Source organism: Carlito syrichta, unplaced genomic scaffold (assembly GCF_000164805.1).
Source record: "Carlito syrichta isolate Samal-C Ts95f unplaced genomic scaffold, Tarsius_syrichta-2.0.1 Scaffold296340, whole genome shotgun sequence".
NCBI classification, from domain to species: Eukaryota; Metazoa; Chordata; class Mammalia; order Primates; family Tarsiidae; genus Carlito; species Carlito syrichta.
Window position 1 is genome coordinate 12,608 of NW_007240436.1, and position 17,175 is coordinate 29,782.

At 45.5% G+C, this 17,175-nt stretch overlaps 1 protein-coding gene across 4 annotated transcripts in view; it reads left to right on the forward strand.

The window, feature by feature from the left end:
* The first annotated feature begins 6 nt into the window (after nt 1–6).
* Nucleotides 7–17,175, forward strand: part of CNNM1 (cyclin and CBS domain divalent metal cation transport mediator 1) — a 66,365-nt gene continuing 49,196 nt past the window's right edge. For all 4 annotated transcript variants that reach the window (XR_002481773.1, XM_008054546.1, XM_008054547.2 and 1 more), the window contains exon 1: nt 7–593. Coding sequence is in view for 3 of the 4 variants with exons in the window: in XM_008054546.1 (XP_008052737.1) it covers nt 116–593 (478 nt within the window). In the remaining variant the exon portion in view is untranslated. The remainder of the gene's footprint in view (nt 594–17,175) is intronic.

The window sequence follows — 17,175 nt, forward strand, 5'->3', positions numbered from 1 at the left end:
GGCGCTCGTGTGCACCGGCGCCGTGTTCCTGGGCGCCGAGATCTGCCCCTACTCGGTGTGCTCGCGGCACGGGCTGGCCGTCGCCTCGCACAGCGTGTGCCTGACCCGCCTGCTGATGGTGGCCGCCTTCCCCGTGTGCTACCCGCTGGGCCGCCTGCTGGACTGGGCGCTGCGCCAGGAGATCAGCACCTTCTACACGCGGGAGAAGCTGCTGGAGACGCTGCGGGCCGCGGACCCCTACAGCGACCTGGTCAAGGAGGAGCTCAACATCATCCAGGGCGCCCTGGAGCTGCGCACCAAGGTGGTGGAGGAGGTGCTGACGCCCCTCGGGGACTGCTTCATGCTGCGCTCCGACGCGGTGCTCGACTTCGCCACCGTGTCCGAGATCCTGCGCAGCGGCTACACCCGCATCCCGGTGTACGAGGGCGACCAGCGGCACAACATCGTGGACATCTTGTTTGTCAAGGACTTGGCCTTCGTGGACCCCGACGACTGCACCCCGCTCCTCACCGTCACCCGCTTCTACAACCGGCCCCTGCACTGCGTCTTCAATGACACCCGGCTGGACACGGTGCTGGAGGAGTTTAAGAAGGGTGAGCGGTGGTCTGTCTCCTCCCCCAGCCCCTGCCCCCCGCAGAGGTGTTATCCCTGCATAATCACGCGAGGCTTTAGACGCCCAGAGCAGTTTCTCTCTCCGTGGTCCCAGACTCGGGAAGACCCTCTTCCCACCCGGCTCCCTGTCTGCACTCACCTCGTCTTCCTGGCAGAGCTGACTGAGCCCCGGGCCTTTTCCGCCCTACCTGACTCACAAGATGCACCATTATCTTATTTATTCCATCCCACCAGTGTCTTGCCAGGGCCTACTGAGTGCCAGGTATCGTGCATGTTGAACTCTGGGGATAGCCCTCGAGGGTCATTGCATAGCCCCCCACCCATCAGCAGGGGGCACCTCCTCAGGTGCTCATAACGGGCGGCCTCTGCTTTACTCCCAGCGCCGGAAGCTTACAGCTTCCAGAGCGAACTTACTCCGTTGCTGGACAGCTCCCGCGCGGCTGACGTGTCTTCCCTAAATGGGGCAGAAATGTAACGCCTCCTAAACCTCCTAGCTCTGCCCTTTGAGTCGTGTAGAGGAAGCCCCAGACACCTTAGACAATATTCCCCATATCTAACTTCCTATCGGCTGTTCGCTGGAAGCCCATCAGATACCCAGGCTGGGGATTAAAAATCGACTAAAGCAGTGAGATTCTGGAAAACTTGCATATCCAAAAGAGGGGGCTTTCCTTCAGCACAGTTCCTGTCCTCCCCCGCCCCCTCCCCAACCTCAAACTTGATTGTCATGCTTATCACACGGTTACTTCATGTCTGGGAAGTGTCTTCGGAAAGTGCCTTCTAGGGTTGATTACAAATTCACTCAGGAAAAATCAGCCTGGATACTTTAGAGTAAATCCTCTTGGCATTACACAGTTTGACTGTTCCCCTAGTTCACCAGGTTTGGCCCAGAACCCTTGACTGTTTTTGAAAACCAAATCTATTTTCAAGCGTCAGCATTGAGAGTATTGTAGAGACTACCTCACAAACCCTGAAAGCAACTGTAGATGTCATAATTTGAGAACAGGGCCATGATTAAGTGTAGAACTTTCCAGAGTTATGGTTTTGAAGGAGGCACTCGTCTGTACCTATGAGTTTGCATGTTTATATTAAAAAAAAAAATCAATCCCCTGACTTTAGAATTAGGCTTCAAATGTAGCTTCTCTGTGGCTTGCAGGACTCTCATTAGATTTTGCATTTTGTATACATTCTCTTGTTTGTCAAAAACTCAATCTCATGACCACTTGAACTCAGGAATTCCAGGCTGCAGTGAGCTATGGTTGCACCACTGCACTCCAGCCTGGGCAACAGAGTGAGACCCTGTCTCTAAAAATAGGGAAAAAAAAGTCTAAACTCTACTGCCAGTCTGGGACTCAAGGAGAAAACAGCCCTAGACTTTGTTTTGGTATTATGAGAAGGGGAGAGATGTGCATATATGGCAGCTATCTTAGCCCAGTCTGGGCTGCTGGCTCACTCTCTTCTGTCTGCCTCCCGTTAATTCTTACACTAACAGTCCCTCCTGTCCTCTGAGACTCATCCACCCACTCTCAGAATTATGCTTACATTTTGTGTATCTTAAAGACAGAGTGTCTTGGATCTGGGACATGAAATCTATGAAAAATCCGTCTTAGTTTTCTACGGTTCCCATAACAAAATACCACCGACTGCATGGCTTAAATGACAGACATTTAGTTTCTCACAGTTCTAGAGGCTAGAAGTCCCAGACCAAGGTGTCTGGCAGGTTTGGTTTCTTCTGAGACCTCTCTCCTTGCCCTGGAGACATCACCATCACCCCGTGTCCTGGCATGTCCTTTCCTCTGTGAACACGCATCCCCAGGGTCTCTGTGTCTCTAGATTTTCTCTTCTAATAAGGATACCAGGCAGATTGGATTAAAAACCACCCTGACGGGCTCATTTTAAAACTCAGTCATCTCTGACCTGTGATGGGTAAGACAGAGAGCAGTTAAGATAATGTCTCTTTGTCGTGTGCTGCCAGAAGACATTTTTAGTGGAACTCCTGTGAACTCATTCGTTCATTCATTTAGTCATTTTAACTTAGTCACCTCTTACCTGTGATGGATAAGACAGAGAGCAGGTAAGATAATGTCTCATTGTCATCTGCTGCCAGAAGACATTTTTAGTGAAACTCCTGTGAACTCATTCATTCATTCATTTAGTCATTTTAACTTAGTCACCTCTTACTTACGATGGGTAAGACAGAGGACAGTGAAGATAATGTCTCATTGTCATCTGCTGCCAGAAGACATTTTTAGTGAAACTCCGGTGAATGCATTCATTCATTCATTTAGTATTTATTGAGCATTTATAAAGTTTTAGACAACAGGGGAGACAAGAAGATGGTCCTTAGGAGGTTGACAGTCCACAGGGCATAAAGAACAGTCTTCAAGAGCAGGAATTATGTCTTATTAATCTTTTATTCCTAGCACCTCGCACAGCACCTTGTATGTCGTAAACGGTTCCAAAAAAGTTGATATTGATCTGAAATGAATCCCTGTGCAGAATTTCTAAATCTGGTCTGAAAAAAACCCCATGCAGTGTTCTATTAATAGCAAGTTTGTATTTAGGTAGATAACTAAAGAAAAACAGGCCTTTACAGAGAGCGCCATGCCAAGGAAGACATTAACACATCCTCTCAGAACCTTGCTAATTCCTCAAAGTGTGAACCAAAACCAGCAGAAAGAATTCCACCTGGGAGCTTATTAGAAATGCAGGTTTTCGTGCCCCACCCTGAATCCTCAAAAGAAAATCTGCACTTTAGCAAGACCCTAGAAGGCTCACGTGTCCATCAAAGTTTCAGAGGCATCACCTTCAGAGATCCCTTATCAACAGTGTTGGTGGGTCTTCTTAGGATTGAATACAAGGAGTAATTAACATGGTGGATGCTCTCAGGATCCAAGCTGTAGAGTGCAGTGGTCATTTTCTGTAAGAGATGGATGTTTACACTACAGGCAAGGACAGCTGAGTAAACTGCTTTTCTTTAGCTTTAAAAATAACTTCTTAAGCAAGTACTTTTTTTTTAAGTTGGGGTCTCATTCTGTCCCCCAGACTGGAGTACAGTGGCATGGTCATGGCTCACCACAGCCTCAACTTCCTGGGCTCAAGCAATCCTCCTGTCTCAACCTCCCAGGTAGCTGAGATTACAGGCTCAAGCCACAGTGCTCAGTTTATTTGTTTGTTTGTTTGTTTACTATAGAGATGAGGTTTCATTATGTTGCCCAGGCTGGTCTCAAACTTCTGAGCTCAAGCAATCCTCCCGCCAGGGCCTCCTTAAAGTGCTGGGATTACAGGCATGAGCAAGTCTTTAATAGCTCTTCCATTTCCCTCACTTACTTACATCTCAAGTAACTTAACCACCTAAACAAACCCCTTAGGAGGTAGAAGAGGAAGATGATAATATTAACAGGAGCAACGGTCACCATTAATTGAGCATCAGCTCTGCCAGGCCCTTTACATACTCAGAACGACCCTCCTGGGTGGGTATTATTAACTCCATTTTACAGATAAATAAACTAAAGCTCTGATCGATAACAGGACTTGCTCAACTTTGCATAGCTAATAGTGTACTGAAGTGTGGTTTGAACTAGGTCTATAGAACCCCAAGGCCTGTTCTTCTTTCCTTGCGACACTAGTCTCATTCCTTCTCTATCCTGGAATTCCGACCAGCCACAGGGTTCCAAGGTGGCTTTTCACTTCTCACTTGCTGCCCATGGCTCAGGGACCTCTAGTTTCTGCAAATTAGAAATATAGCTTTTATAATGACAGTAATCGTAACATGCATGCTGCACTTGACATCACATTTCTGCATACTTTCTGTTATCCAGTCTTAGACTTAGGGTCTGATGATCCTAAGACCTGAAGGGTTATTTGGCCTGCCTAGAGTCATCATTCAGTGGTATATTCCAGTGCCCAGACTCAAAATTAGGTCATGTGGCTCTAGAGCTCTTTGTCCATATGAGATTTGATCTGTATATTTCCTATGAGTTGCAGGTCTTTAGAAGTGGGAAAGAGGAAAATGGTGCTTCCAGGCAGTGTGCTGGCTTTACAAAAGGGATTTCCCTCCATTGGATTGTGAGTTCCTTGAGGGCAGAGAAAGAATCTTATTTGCTTTGTATTCTCAGGGTGAGCACAGTGACCAGCATGGTTAAGGGCCAAACAAACATTTATTGAGCAAATGGTTTTAAATAGCTAGCTTCTATATTTCTATGTCTGCATAAGCTACTGAACAGCTAATTTCTGTATTTCTAAGCACATAATAATCAGTGCTATCCCACTGACCACAACACAGCTCTTCTCTCCCTCTTCCTGGGTCTCTACCCCCAGTAAGTGGCACCGCTGTCCTTCTAGTCTCCCAGGCTAGGAATCTCTCTTTCATTCGCTAGCTTCATCCTATTCGACATTGTCTTACTCAGTTCAGGCTGCCATAGCAAAATACCATAGACTGGGTGGCTTAAACAATAGAAATGTATCTTCTCAGTTCTGAAGGCTTGATGTTCAAGACGAACTTTCTGGCCAACTCAGTTTTTGGTGCGGGCTCTCTTCTAGGCTTGCAGATGGCCGCCTTCTCTCTGTGGCCTTTCCTCTGTGCATGTGTACAGCGTACAAGAGAGCTCTGGTCCTCCTCTTCTTAGAGGGCCACCAATTTTGTCAGATTAGGACCCACCCTTACAACTTCATTGAATCTTAGCTACGGGACTTCCTTAGAGACTTCCCAGGGGTTAGATCTTCAACATATGAATTTAGGGGGAACACAAGCATTCAGTTTATAACAATAATCAGAGTTGGCCAAATATTTGGACACAAATACTGCATTCAAGCTACAGTCATGTACTGTATAATGATGTTTTGGTCAACTACCGACTACACATACGGCAGTGATCCTGCAAGATTATAATGAAACAACTCATTACCTTTCTAATTTTAGATATGTTTAGGTACACCCATACTGACTATTGTGTTACAATTGCCTACACTATTCAGTACAGTCACATACTGTACAGGTCTTTAGTCTAGGAGCAGTAGGTTCTACCAGTTAGCCTAGTAGGGTATACCATCTGGCTTTGTGTAAATACATTCTATGACGTTCACACAATGACACAATTGCCTAACAACAAATTTCTCAGAAAGTATTCCTCTCGTTAAGCAGTGTGTGACTGTGTTTCTTGAATCTATACATAATTTAATCCACAATTTCTTCCACCTAGGTTATTCACTGATTTTATTTAGCTGATCTTTGTGTAGGTACAGTGGAGAACACCACCAATATGATCCCTGTCTGCATGGAGGCTTAACTCTCATATACAAGAGACAGAAATTAAACCAAAGGGATGGTGATTAAGAGTTCTTATAAGCTTTGCTAGAATGCCTGGTCATGGACGAATTACTTAACTATTTGTGTCTGTTCCATTAGCTGTAGAATGAGGATACTGACCATAGGTGAATTACTTAACTGTTTCTGTTTGTTCCGTTAACTGTAGAATGAGGATAATAATGATGTCTGTTCATAAGGCTGCTTGAGATATTAATAGACTTAAACTAATTTAATATTTATTAAATTATTAATAATATAGTATATTTTATATAGTATAATAATACAAAAGTATAATACTTTGAATTAAAATTTGAAATAATATAATGATTATAATGCTTATTTAGTACCTGTCATATAACATATACAAAGTAGGCATTAGCTTTGATTATTAAATATAATCACTAGTCGATGATTCATCTGTGCAAAGGGCTCCTAAGATGTTATATGCTTCTTCAAATTTTTGTCTCCCTCCAATTCATCCTCCCCAGTGCCACTAAAATAATCTCCAGGAATGATATCCCCTGCTTAAAACCCTTCTGCAGCTGTAATGCAGCTGGCAAGGCCTTCATGATCTGTCTCCTGCCCTCCTGTCCAGTCTCAGGGCGCTCGCGGCTCCCTGCCACCGCTTCCAGCAACACTGAGCTCCATGGGCATGGTGCTGTCGCTTGTCTTTGTCCTTTGACTCATACTCTGCTCTGTCAGGAATATGTTTTGCCTGACGAATTCAGCTCCAGCTCCTCTTATAACACTCGTCTCAGGGCTGCCTCCCATAGGAAGCCTGTCCCGTAAACCCCAGTTTTGGCCAGCTTCTGTGTTCCGTGCGTGTTTCTCCACTGCTGGGTTAACAAGCGGTACTATCAGTATTTGTTTATAAGTTCCTCCCGCCCAGATAATGGACATCTCGAGGGCAAGACTGTCTGTCTTATCTGTTCTTGTAGCTCCAGCCGCTCACAGAGGACAGGACACATAGCAAATGTTCACTGGACGTTTGTTTACAGACCGAATTGGATGACTGAAGAAGTCAAAGGTCGATACGATGGAAGGATCTGCCAAGCTGTAGTGAATGAATTATTTATTATCTCAGCCCGTTCCATTTGGACTATGCTGTGGGACAAATCAAACTCTAGGTGTTAGGAAAAATGTGCATCGTTTCTCTGCTTCTTTGGGTCCCTTTGTTTACTATAACAGTTCCTTTTCATGTATGGAGTACTGTGCTAGGAGTTGGGTGTGTGAGATAAAATCTGTGTTCCCAAAGAGCTGAAGGTCTAGTTGGGCTTACCTTTCCCCAAGGCTTCCAGTGACATTACAGTTCACAAGTCATGTCTCGATATATAAGCACATCAGGACCTTCAGTGATGACTCTCAACCCTCTTTTATGTTTTGCTGCATTTTCCTTTCTGCATTGAGATGCTTCTCAATTCTCTCTTTGCTTCCTTCCTTGCATAGATTGAGTGGGCATTGTTCCCCGTCAGTCCTGTGTTAGACATTGAGGATGCAGTGTGGGCAAGACGGACACCATTGCTGCCTCCCTGGGCCTTGCAGTTGAGTAGGGAGGGAAACACCAACCAACAAGAAAAGTGCTGTGACAGAAATTGTAGAAGTGCAAAGAGAACATGGAGGAAACAAGAACAAGTGAAAATAATTAATAGCAAGAGAATAAGATTTGGGGAATTTTTTTTCTTTAGATATTTTCATTATGATTGTTGTAATGTTTTATGCAATATTTTTTTAAATTTCAGCCTGGTAAAAAGAAATGCCCAGTAATAGAATCTGAACTGGAAAGGGCACTCAAAAACCTGAGGGAGAACGTAATTGATACTTTTTTCCCCAGATTTAGTTATCTTTTTCAGACCATGCTAGCCGTCATTATCAGACTATCTTTTTTTTTTTTTTTTTTTGAGTTGGAGTGTCACCAAGGCTGGAGGGCATGGCACACTCACAGCCACCGCAGCCTCAACCTGCTGGGCTCAGGCGACCCTTCCACCTCAGCCTTCCAAGTAGCTGGAACTACAGGCATACACCACTACCCCCGGCTGATGACTTTCTGCGATTTATTGTAGCAGTGAGGTCTCGCCAAGTTGCCCAGGCTGATCTCGAACCCCTGGGCTCAGGCAGTCCTCTTGTTTCTGCCTCCTAAAATACTGGGATGACAGGCATGAGCCACAGCACCTGGCCAGACTATCTTTTTTATCTCATCTAAATCCCAAGGCTGCAGTTAAATTCCACTTCTTCTTTTTGATCATCCTTCGTGAATGTGCTTGTTTTTGAAGAAGAATATCATAGCTCATCTCAATATGGTTTTTCAACCACCAACTACATTTGGTTGTGTTCCCAGATCTCTTGAAGTGTGTGGGTGTCTCAGAGGAGGTTCTGTGGGTTTTCCTAGTACTCTCTTAACTGCGTTACCTTTAGGCCCATGCTGGGGGAACCCAGGACCTTCAGCGATGACTCCCAACCCTCTTTTATGTTTTGCTGTATGTTCCTTTCCGCATTGAGATGCTTCTCAATTCTTTCTTTGCTTCCTTCCTTGCATAGATTGAGCGGGCATTGTTCTCCATCAGGCCTGTGTTAGACGTTGAGGGTGCAGTGTGCACAAGACAGGCACCATTGCTGCCTCCCTGGGCCTTGCAGTTGAGTAGGGAGAGAAACACCAACCAACAAGTAATGAAAAACTGTGATAAGCGCATTGAAAAAAAAGTTGTAGGGGGCCTAAGAGCATATAACAGGAGGCCTGGTGTGGTCTCGTGGATTAAGGTAGACTGTCCTCCCCAAGTGGTATTTGAGCTGAATACTGTCCTACAGCATGGTGAGAAGGAGTCCGTCAGGGAAGAGGTTTCTGGGGGAAGGGAGCAGATGTGCAAAGGCCCTGGGGAAGGAGGGCCAGCCTGGCTGCCATCAGGGCTCCTGGGCTATGTAATATCCATGAGGGAAAGCACCGCTGGGTCAGCCACCCACCCCTCTGCCTCCAGTGGCTGTCGACGTCCTCAGGATGGGTCAGTTCAATTGTATGCACTGAGTACCCGAGCTACATATGGATATAATTGCCGGCTGACCCTGCCCTCCTGGATAACAGAGGGAGGAAGGGCCCTGGAGGAAAGCATGACACAAGGCAGCCTGGGGTCGGGTTAGGCAAAGGCATCCCGAAGACATCTGTGGGTGGAAAGGGAAGGGAGAGATAAGACCCCGAATGATCTCGGGAAACTTGGAGAAAGTAGCGTTTCAGCTCGGCCTTGATAGAAGGAGGACTCTGATAAGCAATTAAGAAGGAAAGAACCTTCCAGCTGAGCCAGGGGTTTGAGCTAAAAAATAAAATCAGAAGCTGGGCTCGGTGGCTCAGCCTGTAATCCCAGTGCTTTGGGAGACTGAAGTGAGTGGATTGCCTGAGCCTGTGGGTTTGAGACCCGCCTGGCCAACTTGGCAAAACCTCATCTCTACAATAAATCAAAAAATTAGCCAAGTATGGTAGTGCGCGCCTGTAGTTCCAGCTACTTGGAAGGCTGAGGCGGAAGATCGCTGGAACCCAGTGGGTTGAGGCTGCAGTGGTCAGGAGCAGCCACTGCACTCCAGTCTGGGTGACAGAGTGAGACTTCAACTCAAAAAAAAAAAGTAAAATAAAATAAAATCAGAGAGGGAGCTGACACCGTGTTTGAATGTGGTAAAGCCACTATCCTAATGTTTTTCTTCCAGCAAAATGGGGGACTAGATAGAAGGAGGAACTTATTAAAGATAATTTATGTTCCCTTCAAATGCCAAAACTGTGTGTTTTAACCTCTTTTTTTTTGAGTCGGGGTCTCACTTTGTCTTCCAGACTGCAGTGCAGTGGTACACTCACTACCACCACAGCCTTGACCTGCTGAGCTCAGGCGATCCTTCCATCTCAGCCTTCCAAGTAGTTGGAACTCTAGGCGTGCTCCACCATACCCTAACTTTTTTTTTTTTTTGTAGCAACAAGCTCTCGCCAAGTTACCCAGGCTGATCTTGAACTCCTGGGTTCAGGCAGTCCTCTCACCTCCGCCTCCTGAAGTGCTGGGATTGTAAGCGTGAGCCCCCGCGTCCAGCTGTTTTGGCCATTTTTGATGGTGATATTTCTAAAATGTTTTAGACCCACTCCAGCCTTCCTTAACAGAGGATCCTAAATATAACTTCATCTTTTCTTGATGACGCAGGATCATGGCCGTGAGAATGTAGTTATTTGATGCTGTGTTATAAAGCAGTTCTCTGTTTTTTACATTTTACTCAGTCCTCTGGCTGCAGCTGTCAGTTCTCCCTGAGTCTGACTCCAGCGAATCCCTGCCCCTCTGTTTTCTTCACAAAAACACTCTTCCTGGTTCATCTAATGGCTTCTCTTTAACGAAGAAACCAAGCAAATACCTCTGTTGAGAATCATATGCCTGGTATACATAAGCTTCAGTAAATACCACTGGATAAATGACTAATTGGGCTTTGGGAGTCTAGGGTATGGAGTTGGTGTAAAGGGGCTTGGGACAGTTCCTTTTGGCACCAGATATAAACCTGTGAGTCAGCCCTCCAGATAACAGGTCGATACTCTGCTATTTTTTGCAGTGTTGCTTAGCAAACCACACTGCTAGCTGCTTAGGTTCTAGCAACTAACAACTATTTTTTCATGCCCTGGTGACGTTGGTTTCCATGGTGCTCTGGATGACACAGTTGGCTTTTTTATAATTGCCTTTTAGGGGCACAAGATATTTTTTGTGTGTGGTAAAGGTGTTGATTATTTCTGATAAGAGTAGAACAGTTACTACAAAGTGCAGCCTTAAAAAAAACTAGAGAAAGGGACAGTTTTATTTTTCCAAATCAAGGTGGTTGCTGCAGGATTGATAGGATATTTCTTTTTGTATTTTTTTATATTTCTCTTCCTGATTTGGTAGAGAATTATTTGATTTGATTGTGTAGAAAAAACTACTGAGCATGAGCAAAGGTAGCTTTTTCTTGTTTCATTCCAATGGAGTTCTTCAAATATTAAGATATAGGCATTAGGAGCCCTTTGTAAACACAAGGGGCTCTAACTGTTGATGCTATTAGAATTCTGGCATATATTATCACAAAGAAGCATCCTGTAAAGCAAAACTGTTTCGTAGCCTAGGGGTATCTGGACTTATAAACGTATAGAGTTCTACAGCCAGAAAAGGAACCTTGGCGATCACCTAGTCCCATCCTTTAATTTTAAGATTAATTAAACTGAGGCCCAGATAGGACAAATAATAAAAACAGCTATGATAATCCCTTATAGTTGCAAAGACTTACATTTATATATTGGCAAATTAAAAAATGACCATATAAATAACTATCACAGGTGTATAAACGCAATTTCCAATTCAGCAATCCATTCTGTGCTCACCATAAAAGTGTGAGGTTAGCATTTTTTACCCCCATTTTGTATATGAGATTCCTGGGATCTGCAGATGCAAGGGTCCTGCTCAGTGTTAGTGACAGAGGTGGAGCCAGAACCCCCATCTGTGACTTGCCAGCTCAGACCATAGGACCACAGACAAAGACAGGGTCCCTGAGACCTGGACTCATATCTTAGCCCCTCTGTTTACCTGCTGTGACGGGGGCAGGTCACTCTCCCACTCTGAGACTCAGCTTCCTTCTTTACAAAAGGGGAATGGTGACACTATGCCGTCGGTTGACTGTGACGGCTGGTGGTCATCCCTGTACAGCCCTTAAGACACTCCACCATGTGCCTCTCACCTCCTGGTCTAGTTAGACGAATGGTAAACTGTCATCTGGTATCACAAGTTCTTTTCTGATCCAGCCCGTGTAAAACTCACTGTATGTAACAGGAAAACAAAATGGAGAGCTGTTTCCTTGGGGTGGGGTCTAGGAGACCAACACTGAGCTGTTTTAATCTCTGTGATAGGTTCCTTATATATCTTTCATCCTGTCATCAGTCAGAATCAGGTTTCCTCCCCCGTCACTCTGCCCTTCCTCAACATCTCAGGCAAATAGAAAAACCTGAGTGTATAAACAAATACCACAGCCGTATAAACAAAAGCCCTCAAAGCTGCGAGCCATCTACTAAAAATAAAATATCAGGCTAAACATAGGAAGAGTCGGACCAGAAGGCAGAAGGCTGGCAGGGAGGTGGGAGTGTGACTCCTTCCCCCTTCCCGGGCCAAAGCCCTTCTCCCCGCTTGCTCTTCCCTAGGGAAGTGCTGGGCATTAGCTCTGCATGCTTTCCTGCAGCCTCTCGGCATTTGCAAAATATGTTCCCGTGTTCTTAACGCATCAGAGAGAGTGCACGTGAGCTTTGTCCTGAAATATGGAGTCCACGTTGCCCTGGAAAGAGCACAGGCTGGAAAGGCAGATAGACCTGGGATTATTTCCTGGCTCTGTCACATACTGATGCTTGGCATTGGACAAGTCACTGCGTTCTTCCAAGTCTCAGTCTTCGCATCTACATGTTAGTAGTAACAGTGTCCGTTTTGCAGAGGACATTAAGAAGATCAGAGGAAACGTATGCACCCAGTATACGGCAGGTAGTGCAGTCTCCGCTATGGCAAAAACTGGAAAACAGGAGTAAGTATTGGCCCATGTCCTTAGGCATCAGCTTGGTGTAGATCAGAAACATGGGAGTAGCTGTGGGCTGTCTTCACCGGCAATGAGAACCTTCCAAGGGGGAGGTTTTGAGGTCGTCTCAGGCATCTACTTGCTTCCAATAGTGCCCCTGAGGGTCCATGTATTTCTCTTCTCCCAGGTACTCACCTAATTTCACCACAGCCTCTGGGCTGGCCCAGAACTAATAGACAGATCTGCCAGACAGCTAAGGCCAGCCCTGTTTGCCTTTCCATGTATCTTCTTCATATCTGAGGTTCTTTTGTGGCCTGAGAATGACACCATCTGCCAAGGCTTAGCCAAATCCCTCTGGGTCGTCATGGTGATTTTTAAGCAGGGCATCCTGGTTCTAGTTAGTCTGAACCTGGAGGGAGTCCAACCGGCTCCCTGGATAGCATCCAAGACCAGCTCTATGTCGGAGAGGCCTGAGGTTAAAGTATCCAGTCTTTTCTAGTTGGGTCTTGAAGTTTTCCACAAACACTACTTAGGATGGGCCCTTTCCATTTCCCCGAGTTCACATTTTGGCTCCACCATTTATAAGCTGAGTACCTTGGACCCGTTGTTTTATTAATGGGAAATAAGCACAATACATTTTGATAGAGTCATGGAAAAGAAGGCAAGGTGTATACCAAAAATTCATGAGGGACTTTACTGCCAGGAAGAAGAGTTCAGAAACAGTCCTCCTTGGTAACTGATACTTGTTTATGAGTTGGGGAGTAACCCCACAGATGCAGTATTTAGGGAACAGGTAATATGATTTTGGTGTATAGGATGGCTTAGAGCTAGACAAACCAAAAGAAGGATTGGTTAGGATGTTAGTGCTGTTGTCTGAGATGGGATGGGGGCATGGAAGTTAAGGACACTTGGAATTGGAAAGGGGGAAAAAAATCTCTGAGACTTCAATACCTTGTGGACACTCCTTCTCAGTCTCTGTTACTGGTTCTGCTGACACCATATCTACCAATGCATCCTCACACCTGGAAGGGTGCCTGTCCATATCAGAAGCTCAAACATGCGTTGCACGAGTGTTGCGTTTCTGTGACCTCTAAATGGATCTCTTCTCTGTCTGCTCTTCCTCCCTTGGTTATCTTATTCATTCTCCCAAAGATATATCATCAACCTGAACTCCAGACTTACATTTCCAGCTGCTTGTTGACATTTCCACTTGGAGGTCTGTATCAGTCTGTTTTGCGCTGCTGTAAAAGAATACCTGAGACTGGGTAATTTATAAAGAAAAGAGGCTTATTTTGGCTTAAGGTTTTTGTGGGACTTGTGGTGAGGACTAGGGAAGCTTACGATCATGGCAGAAGGCAGAGAGAGAGCAGACATGTCACATGGCGAGAGCAGATGCAAGAGAGGAAGGAGGTGTTGTCAGCCTTTTTTAAACACTCAGTTTTTACGTGTGCTAATAGTGTAAGCACTCATTACCACGAGAATTCCACCATGCCATTCATGAGAGATCCGCCCCATGACCCAGCCACCTCCCACTAGGCCCCACCTCCAACACTGGAGATCACATTTCCACATGAGATTTGGAGGGGACAGACATTCAAACTGTATCAGGGCCCAAAAAGCATCTCAATCTTAAACCTGTCCAAAACCGAGCTCCTGTTCTTTTTGCCAGACCTGCTCCTGACACAATATTTCCAAACTCTGTCAAACCGCAGTTCCAGGCTTCTCATTGTTCAGACCAAAGCTTCTCTTTTCTCTTTCACCCGTATCCAGTCCCTCCCATAAGCTCTGCTTTCAGACATATCTTTCAGAATCTGACAGCCTCTCTTCACCTCCATTGCTATCATTCCCAGCCTGAGCCAACAGTCGTCTCTCATTTGGGTTATTGCCAAAGCTTCCTTCCGGTCTCCCTCCCTCCGCCTCTGCTCACTTTATGTCTGTTCCTAACACAGCAACTAGAGTTCCTTTTAAAACACAAATCAGATCATGTCACTGTTTGGCAAAAAAAAACACAGCATACAGCGCAACATTCTACAATGGCTTTTTAAAGTCACTGAGAGTAAGACCCAGAGTCCTTACAAAGGCCTTCCAGGCTGTCACACCTGCCCCTCCCCCTCACCTCCCTGACCTTGGCTCCCTTTACCTTCCTCTCCCACACTCCACACCCCCCATGTGGGCCTCCCTGCCATCCCTCAAGCATGTCCGTTACCTCCCAACTCAGAGCCTTTGCATCTTGTTCTGCTGCAGAGATATTCATGCGGCTCCCGACCTCACCACCTGCAAAGCTGTATTCAGATGTCACCTTCTCAGGGTGTCCATCCTACCCTCCCCTACCTAAAATTGTGACTGCTCACTTCCACACACTCCCTCGTGGTGATTCCTGCTTCACTGTCCCCTTAGCACCGTGCTATAGACTGTACATACTAACCTGGTTTATTCTCTCACTTACACTTACAAGAGTGGAAGCTGCAGTAGGAAAGTGATTATGTCCATTGCTGCATTTTGAGGGCCCAGAAGCGTGCTAGGCACATGGCAGGCATGCAGTGAATACCTGTTGAAAGAATAAAGGAGAAAAGATTTTTGCCGGGCACAGTGGCTCATGCCTGTAATCCCAGAGCTTTGGGAGGCTGACGCAGGAGGATCATTTGAGCCCAGGGGTTCAAAACTAGCCTGGGCAACAGAGCGAGACCCTGTCTCTACAAAAAAATTAGCTGGGCGTGGTGGTGTGTACCTGTAGTCCCAGCTACTCCAGAAGTTGAAGAAGGAGGATCACTGGATCCCAGGAGTTCAAGGCTGCAGTGAGCTATGATCACGCCACTGTACTCCAGCTGGGGTGATGGAGAGAGACCCTATTTCCAAAAAAAAAAAGAAAAGCAAGAAAAATTGGAGGAATGAGGGATTCTTTCTAATTGGAAGTAAAGGAAAACAAGATAAAAGAGGACTCTTAGGTTATGTCCAGGGTAAGTAGGAGGCTGATGGTTCCGTTGTCTATATGTACCTCTGTGAAGAGGAGCAGGGACAGGGAGAGGGAGCCTTGATGATCAGGAGTTTCCATTTGGATAAGTGATTTTGACAAGACAAAAGGATAGCACCAGCAAAATGCCTAAAACAGGATGAGTGTTCAAAATGACGCGGATATTAAGATGTAAATCCAGTCCTTGGGAAAGAGGTGGTGGTGATAAAGTGATGGACTCTGCTGGGGTCTCTAACTGAGAGGAGAGATGAGCAGAGGACCAAGGACGAGAGAAGAGGTTCTTACCTGCAACTTTCCATTAGAATCACCTGAGAAAGTTTTAAACATCCCAATACCCTGTTCACATTGCAGATCAGTTGGATGGGAATCTCTGTGGGTGGGACATAGGCACCGACATAGGTTTGATAGCTCTCCAGGGGATTCCAGCATGCAGCTAGGGTTGAGAATCACCAAGTTGGGGCCTTTAAGATATGTGGGGGTGCTAAAAAATGTATACACGTTTTAAGTATGACGTTCACTCAAAAGAGGACATTCATCAAATGAATGCTAGCATCACCACACAACAGGCAGGACAAAGAAAATGGCGGAAGGATGGTTACACGAACATCATATTACAATTTAATTCAACTTTGAAAAGTAATTCATAGATAACATCTCTTAAAATGTGTATACATTTTGGCATCCCCTGTATTTATCTGTAGGTGAGGGTAAAATTAAGGAAACCACAATGGAAACAGAAAAATGCCAATCATGAGAGTAGGACTAAAACCAGGGTAGGCTTGAGCAGCTCCTCTCACGCTCATATGTGCATCGGAATTCCCAGAGATTTTGAGGAGACGCAGATTCTGATACTGAAAGCGAAGATGGGCACCTGAACGTATTGATCTTTCCCAAGCTACCAACTGATGCCAACGCATCTGACCCAAGGACCACACTTGGAGTAGCAAGTATCAAGAGCAGGGCTTCTCAAACCCCAGTATGTATAAGAAGCACCTGGAGAGCTCATTAAAGTAAGCATCTGGGCCCCACCTCACCCCCTCAAGTTCCTTATTCTGTAGGGCAGGGATGGGACCCCAGAATCTGCATTTTGAACAAGTGCCCAGGTAGTATCCATACTCCTGCTCTGAGGAACATACTCCAGCAGTAGCGAGTCACCAAGACCAGGGTAGGAAAGAGGTGAGGAGATTCCATACTGTCCACCAAATGAATAAAAGGCACTTCAGGGACACCAGGAAGAACAAGCACATAGCAAAAGCCACTATGTTTTACCAAGTGGAGGTCATAAGTAAGGCTAAAACCATGGAACTGTAAAATGATTTCTGCTTTCCTTAGTTCTTTATTTCCAAGTAATATGCTTTCCTTCTAGCTCTTATATTTCATCTTGGGAACAGTTACCATACCAAAGTGCTGGAGCTATTGAAAGAGAGAGAAAGCAAATCAATTATTTGCTTTTTTCCCCCAAGGCATAGGAGGTATGCTAACAAGATCCTTGCGAGCTCTTCTCTGTCTATGGACGTGCCTAGTGTAGAGCAGATGAGGGTATGTTTATTCCAGACCTTTGGCGGATATTTCAACTTCTTCAAATACCAAATTATAGTTGTGATATTGCTACCGCTGCCTGACTTTCTGTCTTTAAAGCAGGACTTTCAACTTCAACAGTATTGCTGTTTGGGACTAAACAATTCCATGTGGTGGGGGCCGTCCTGTGCCTTGTAGGATGGTTAGCTCCAGCCCTAGCCTCTATCCACAAAATGCC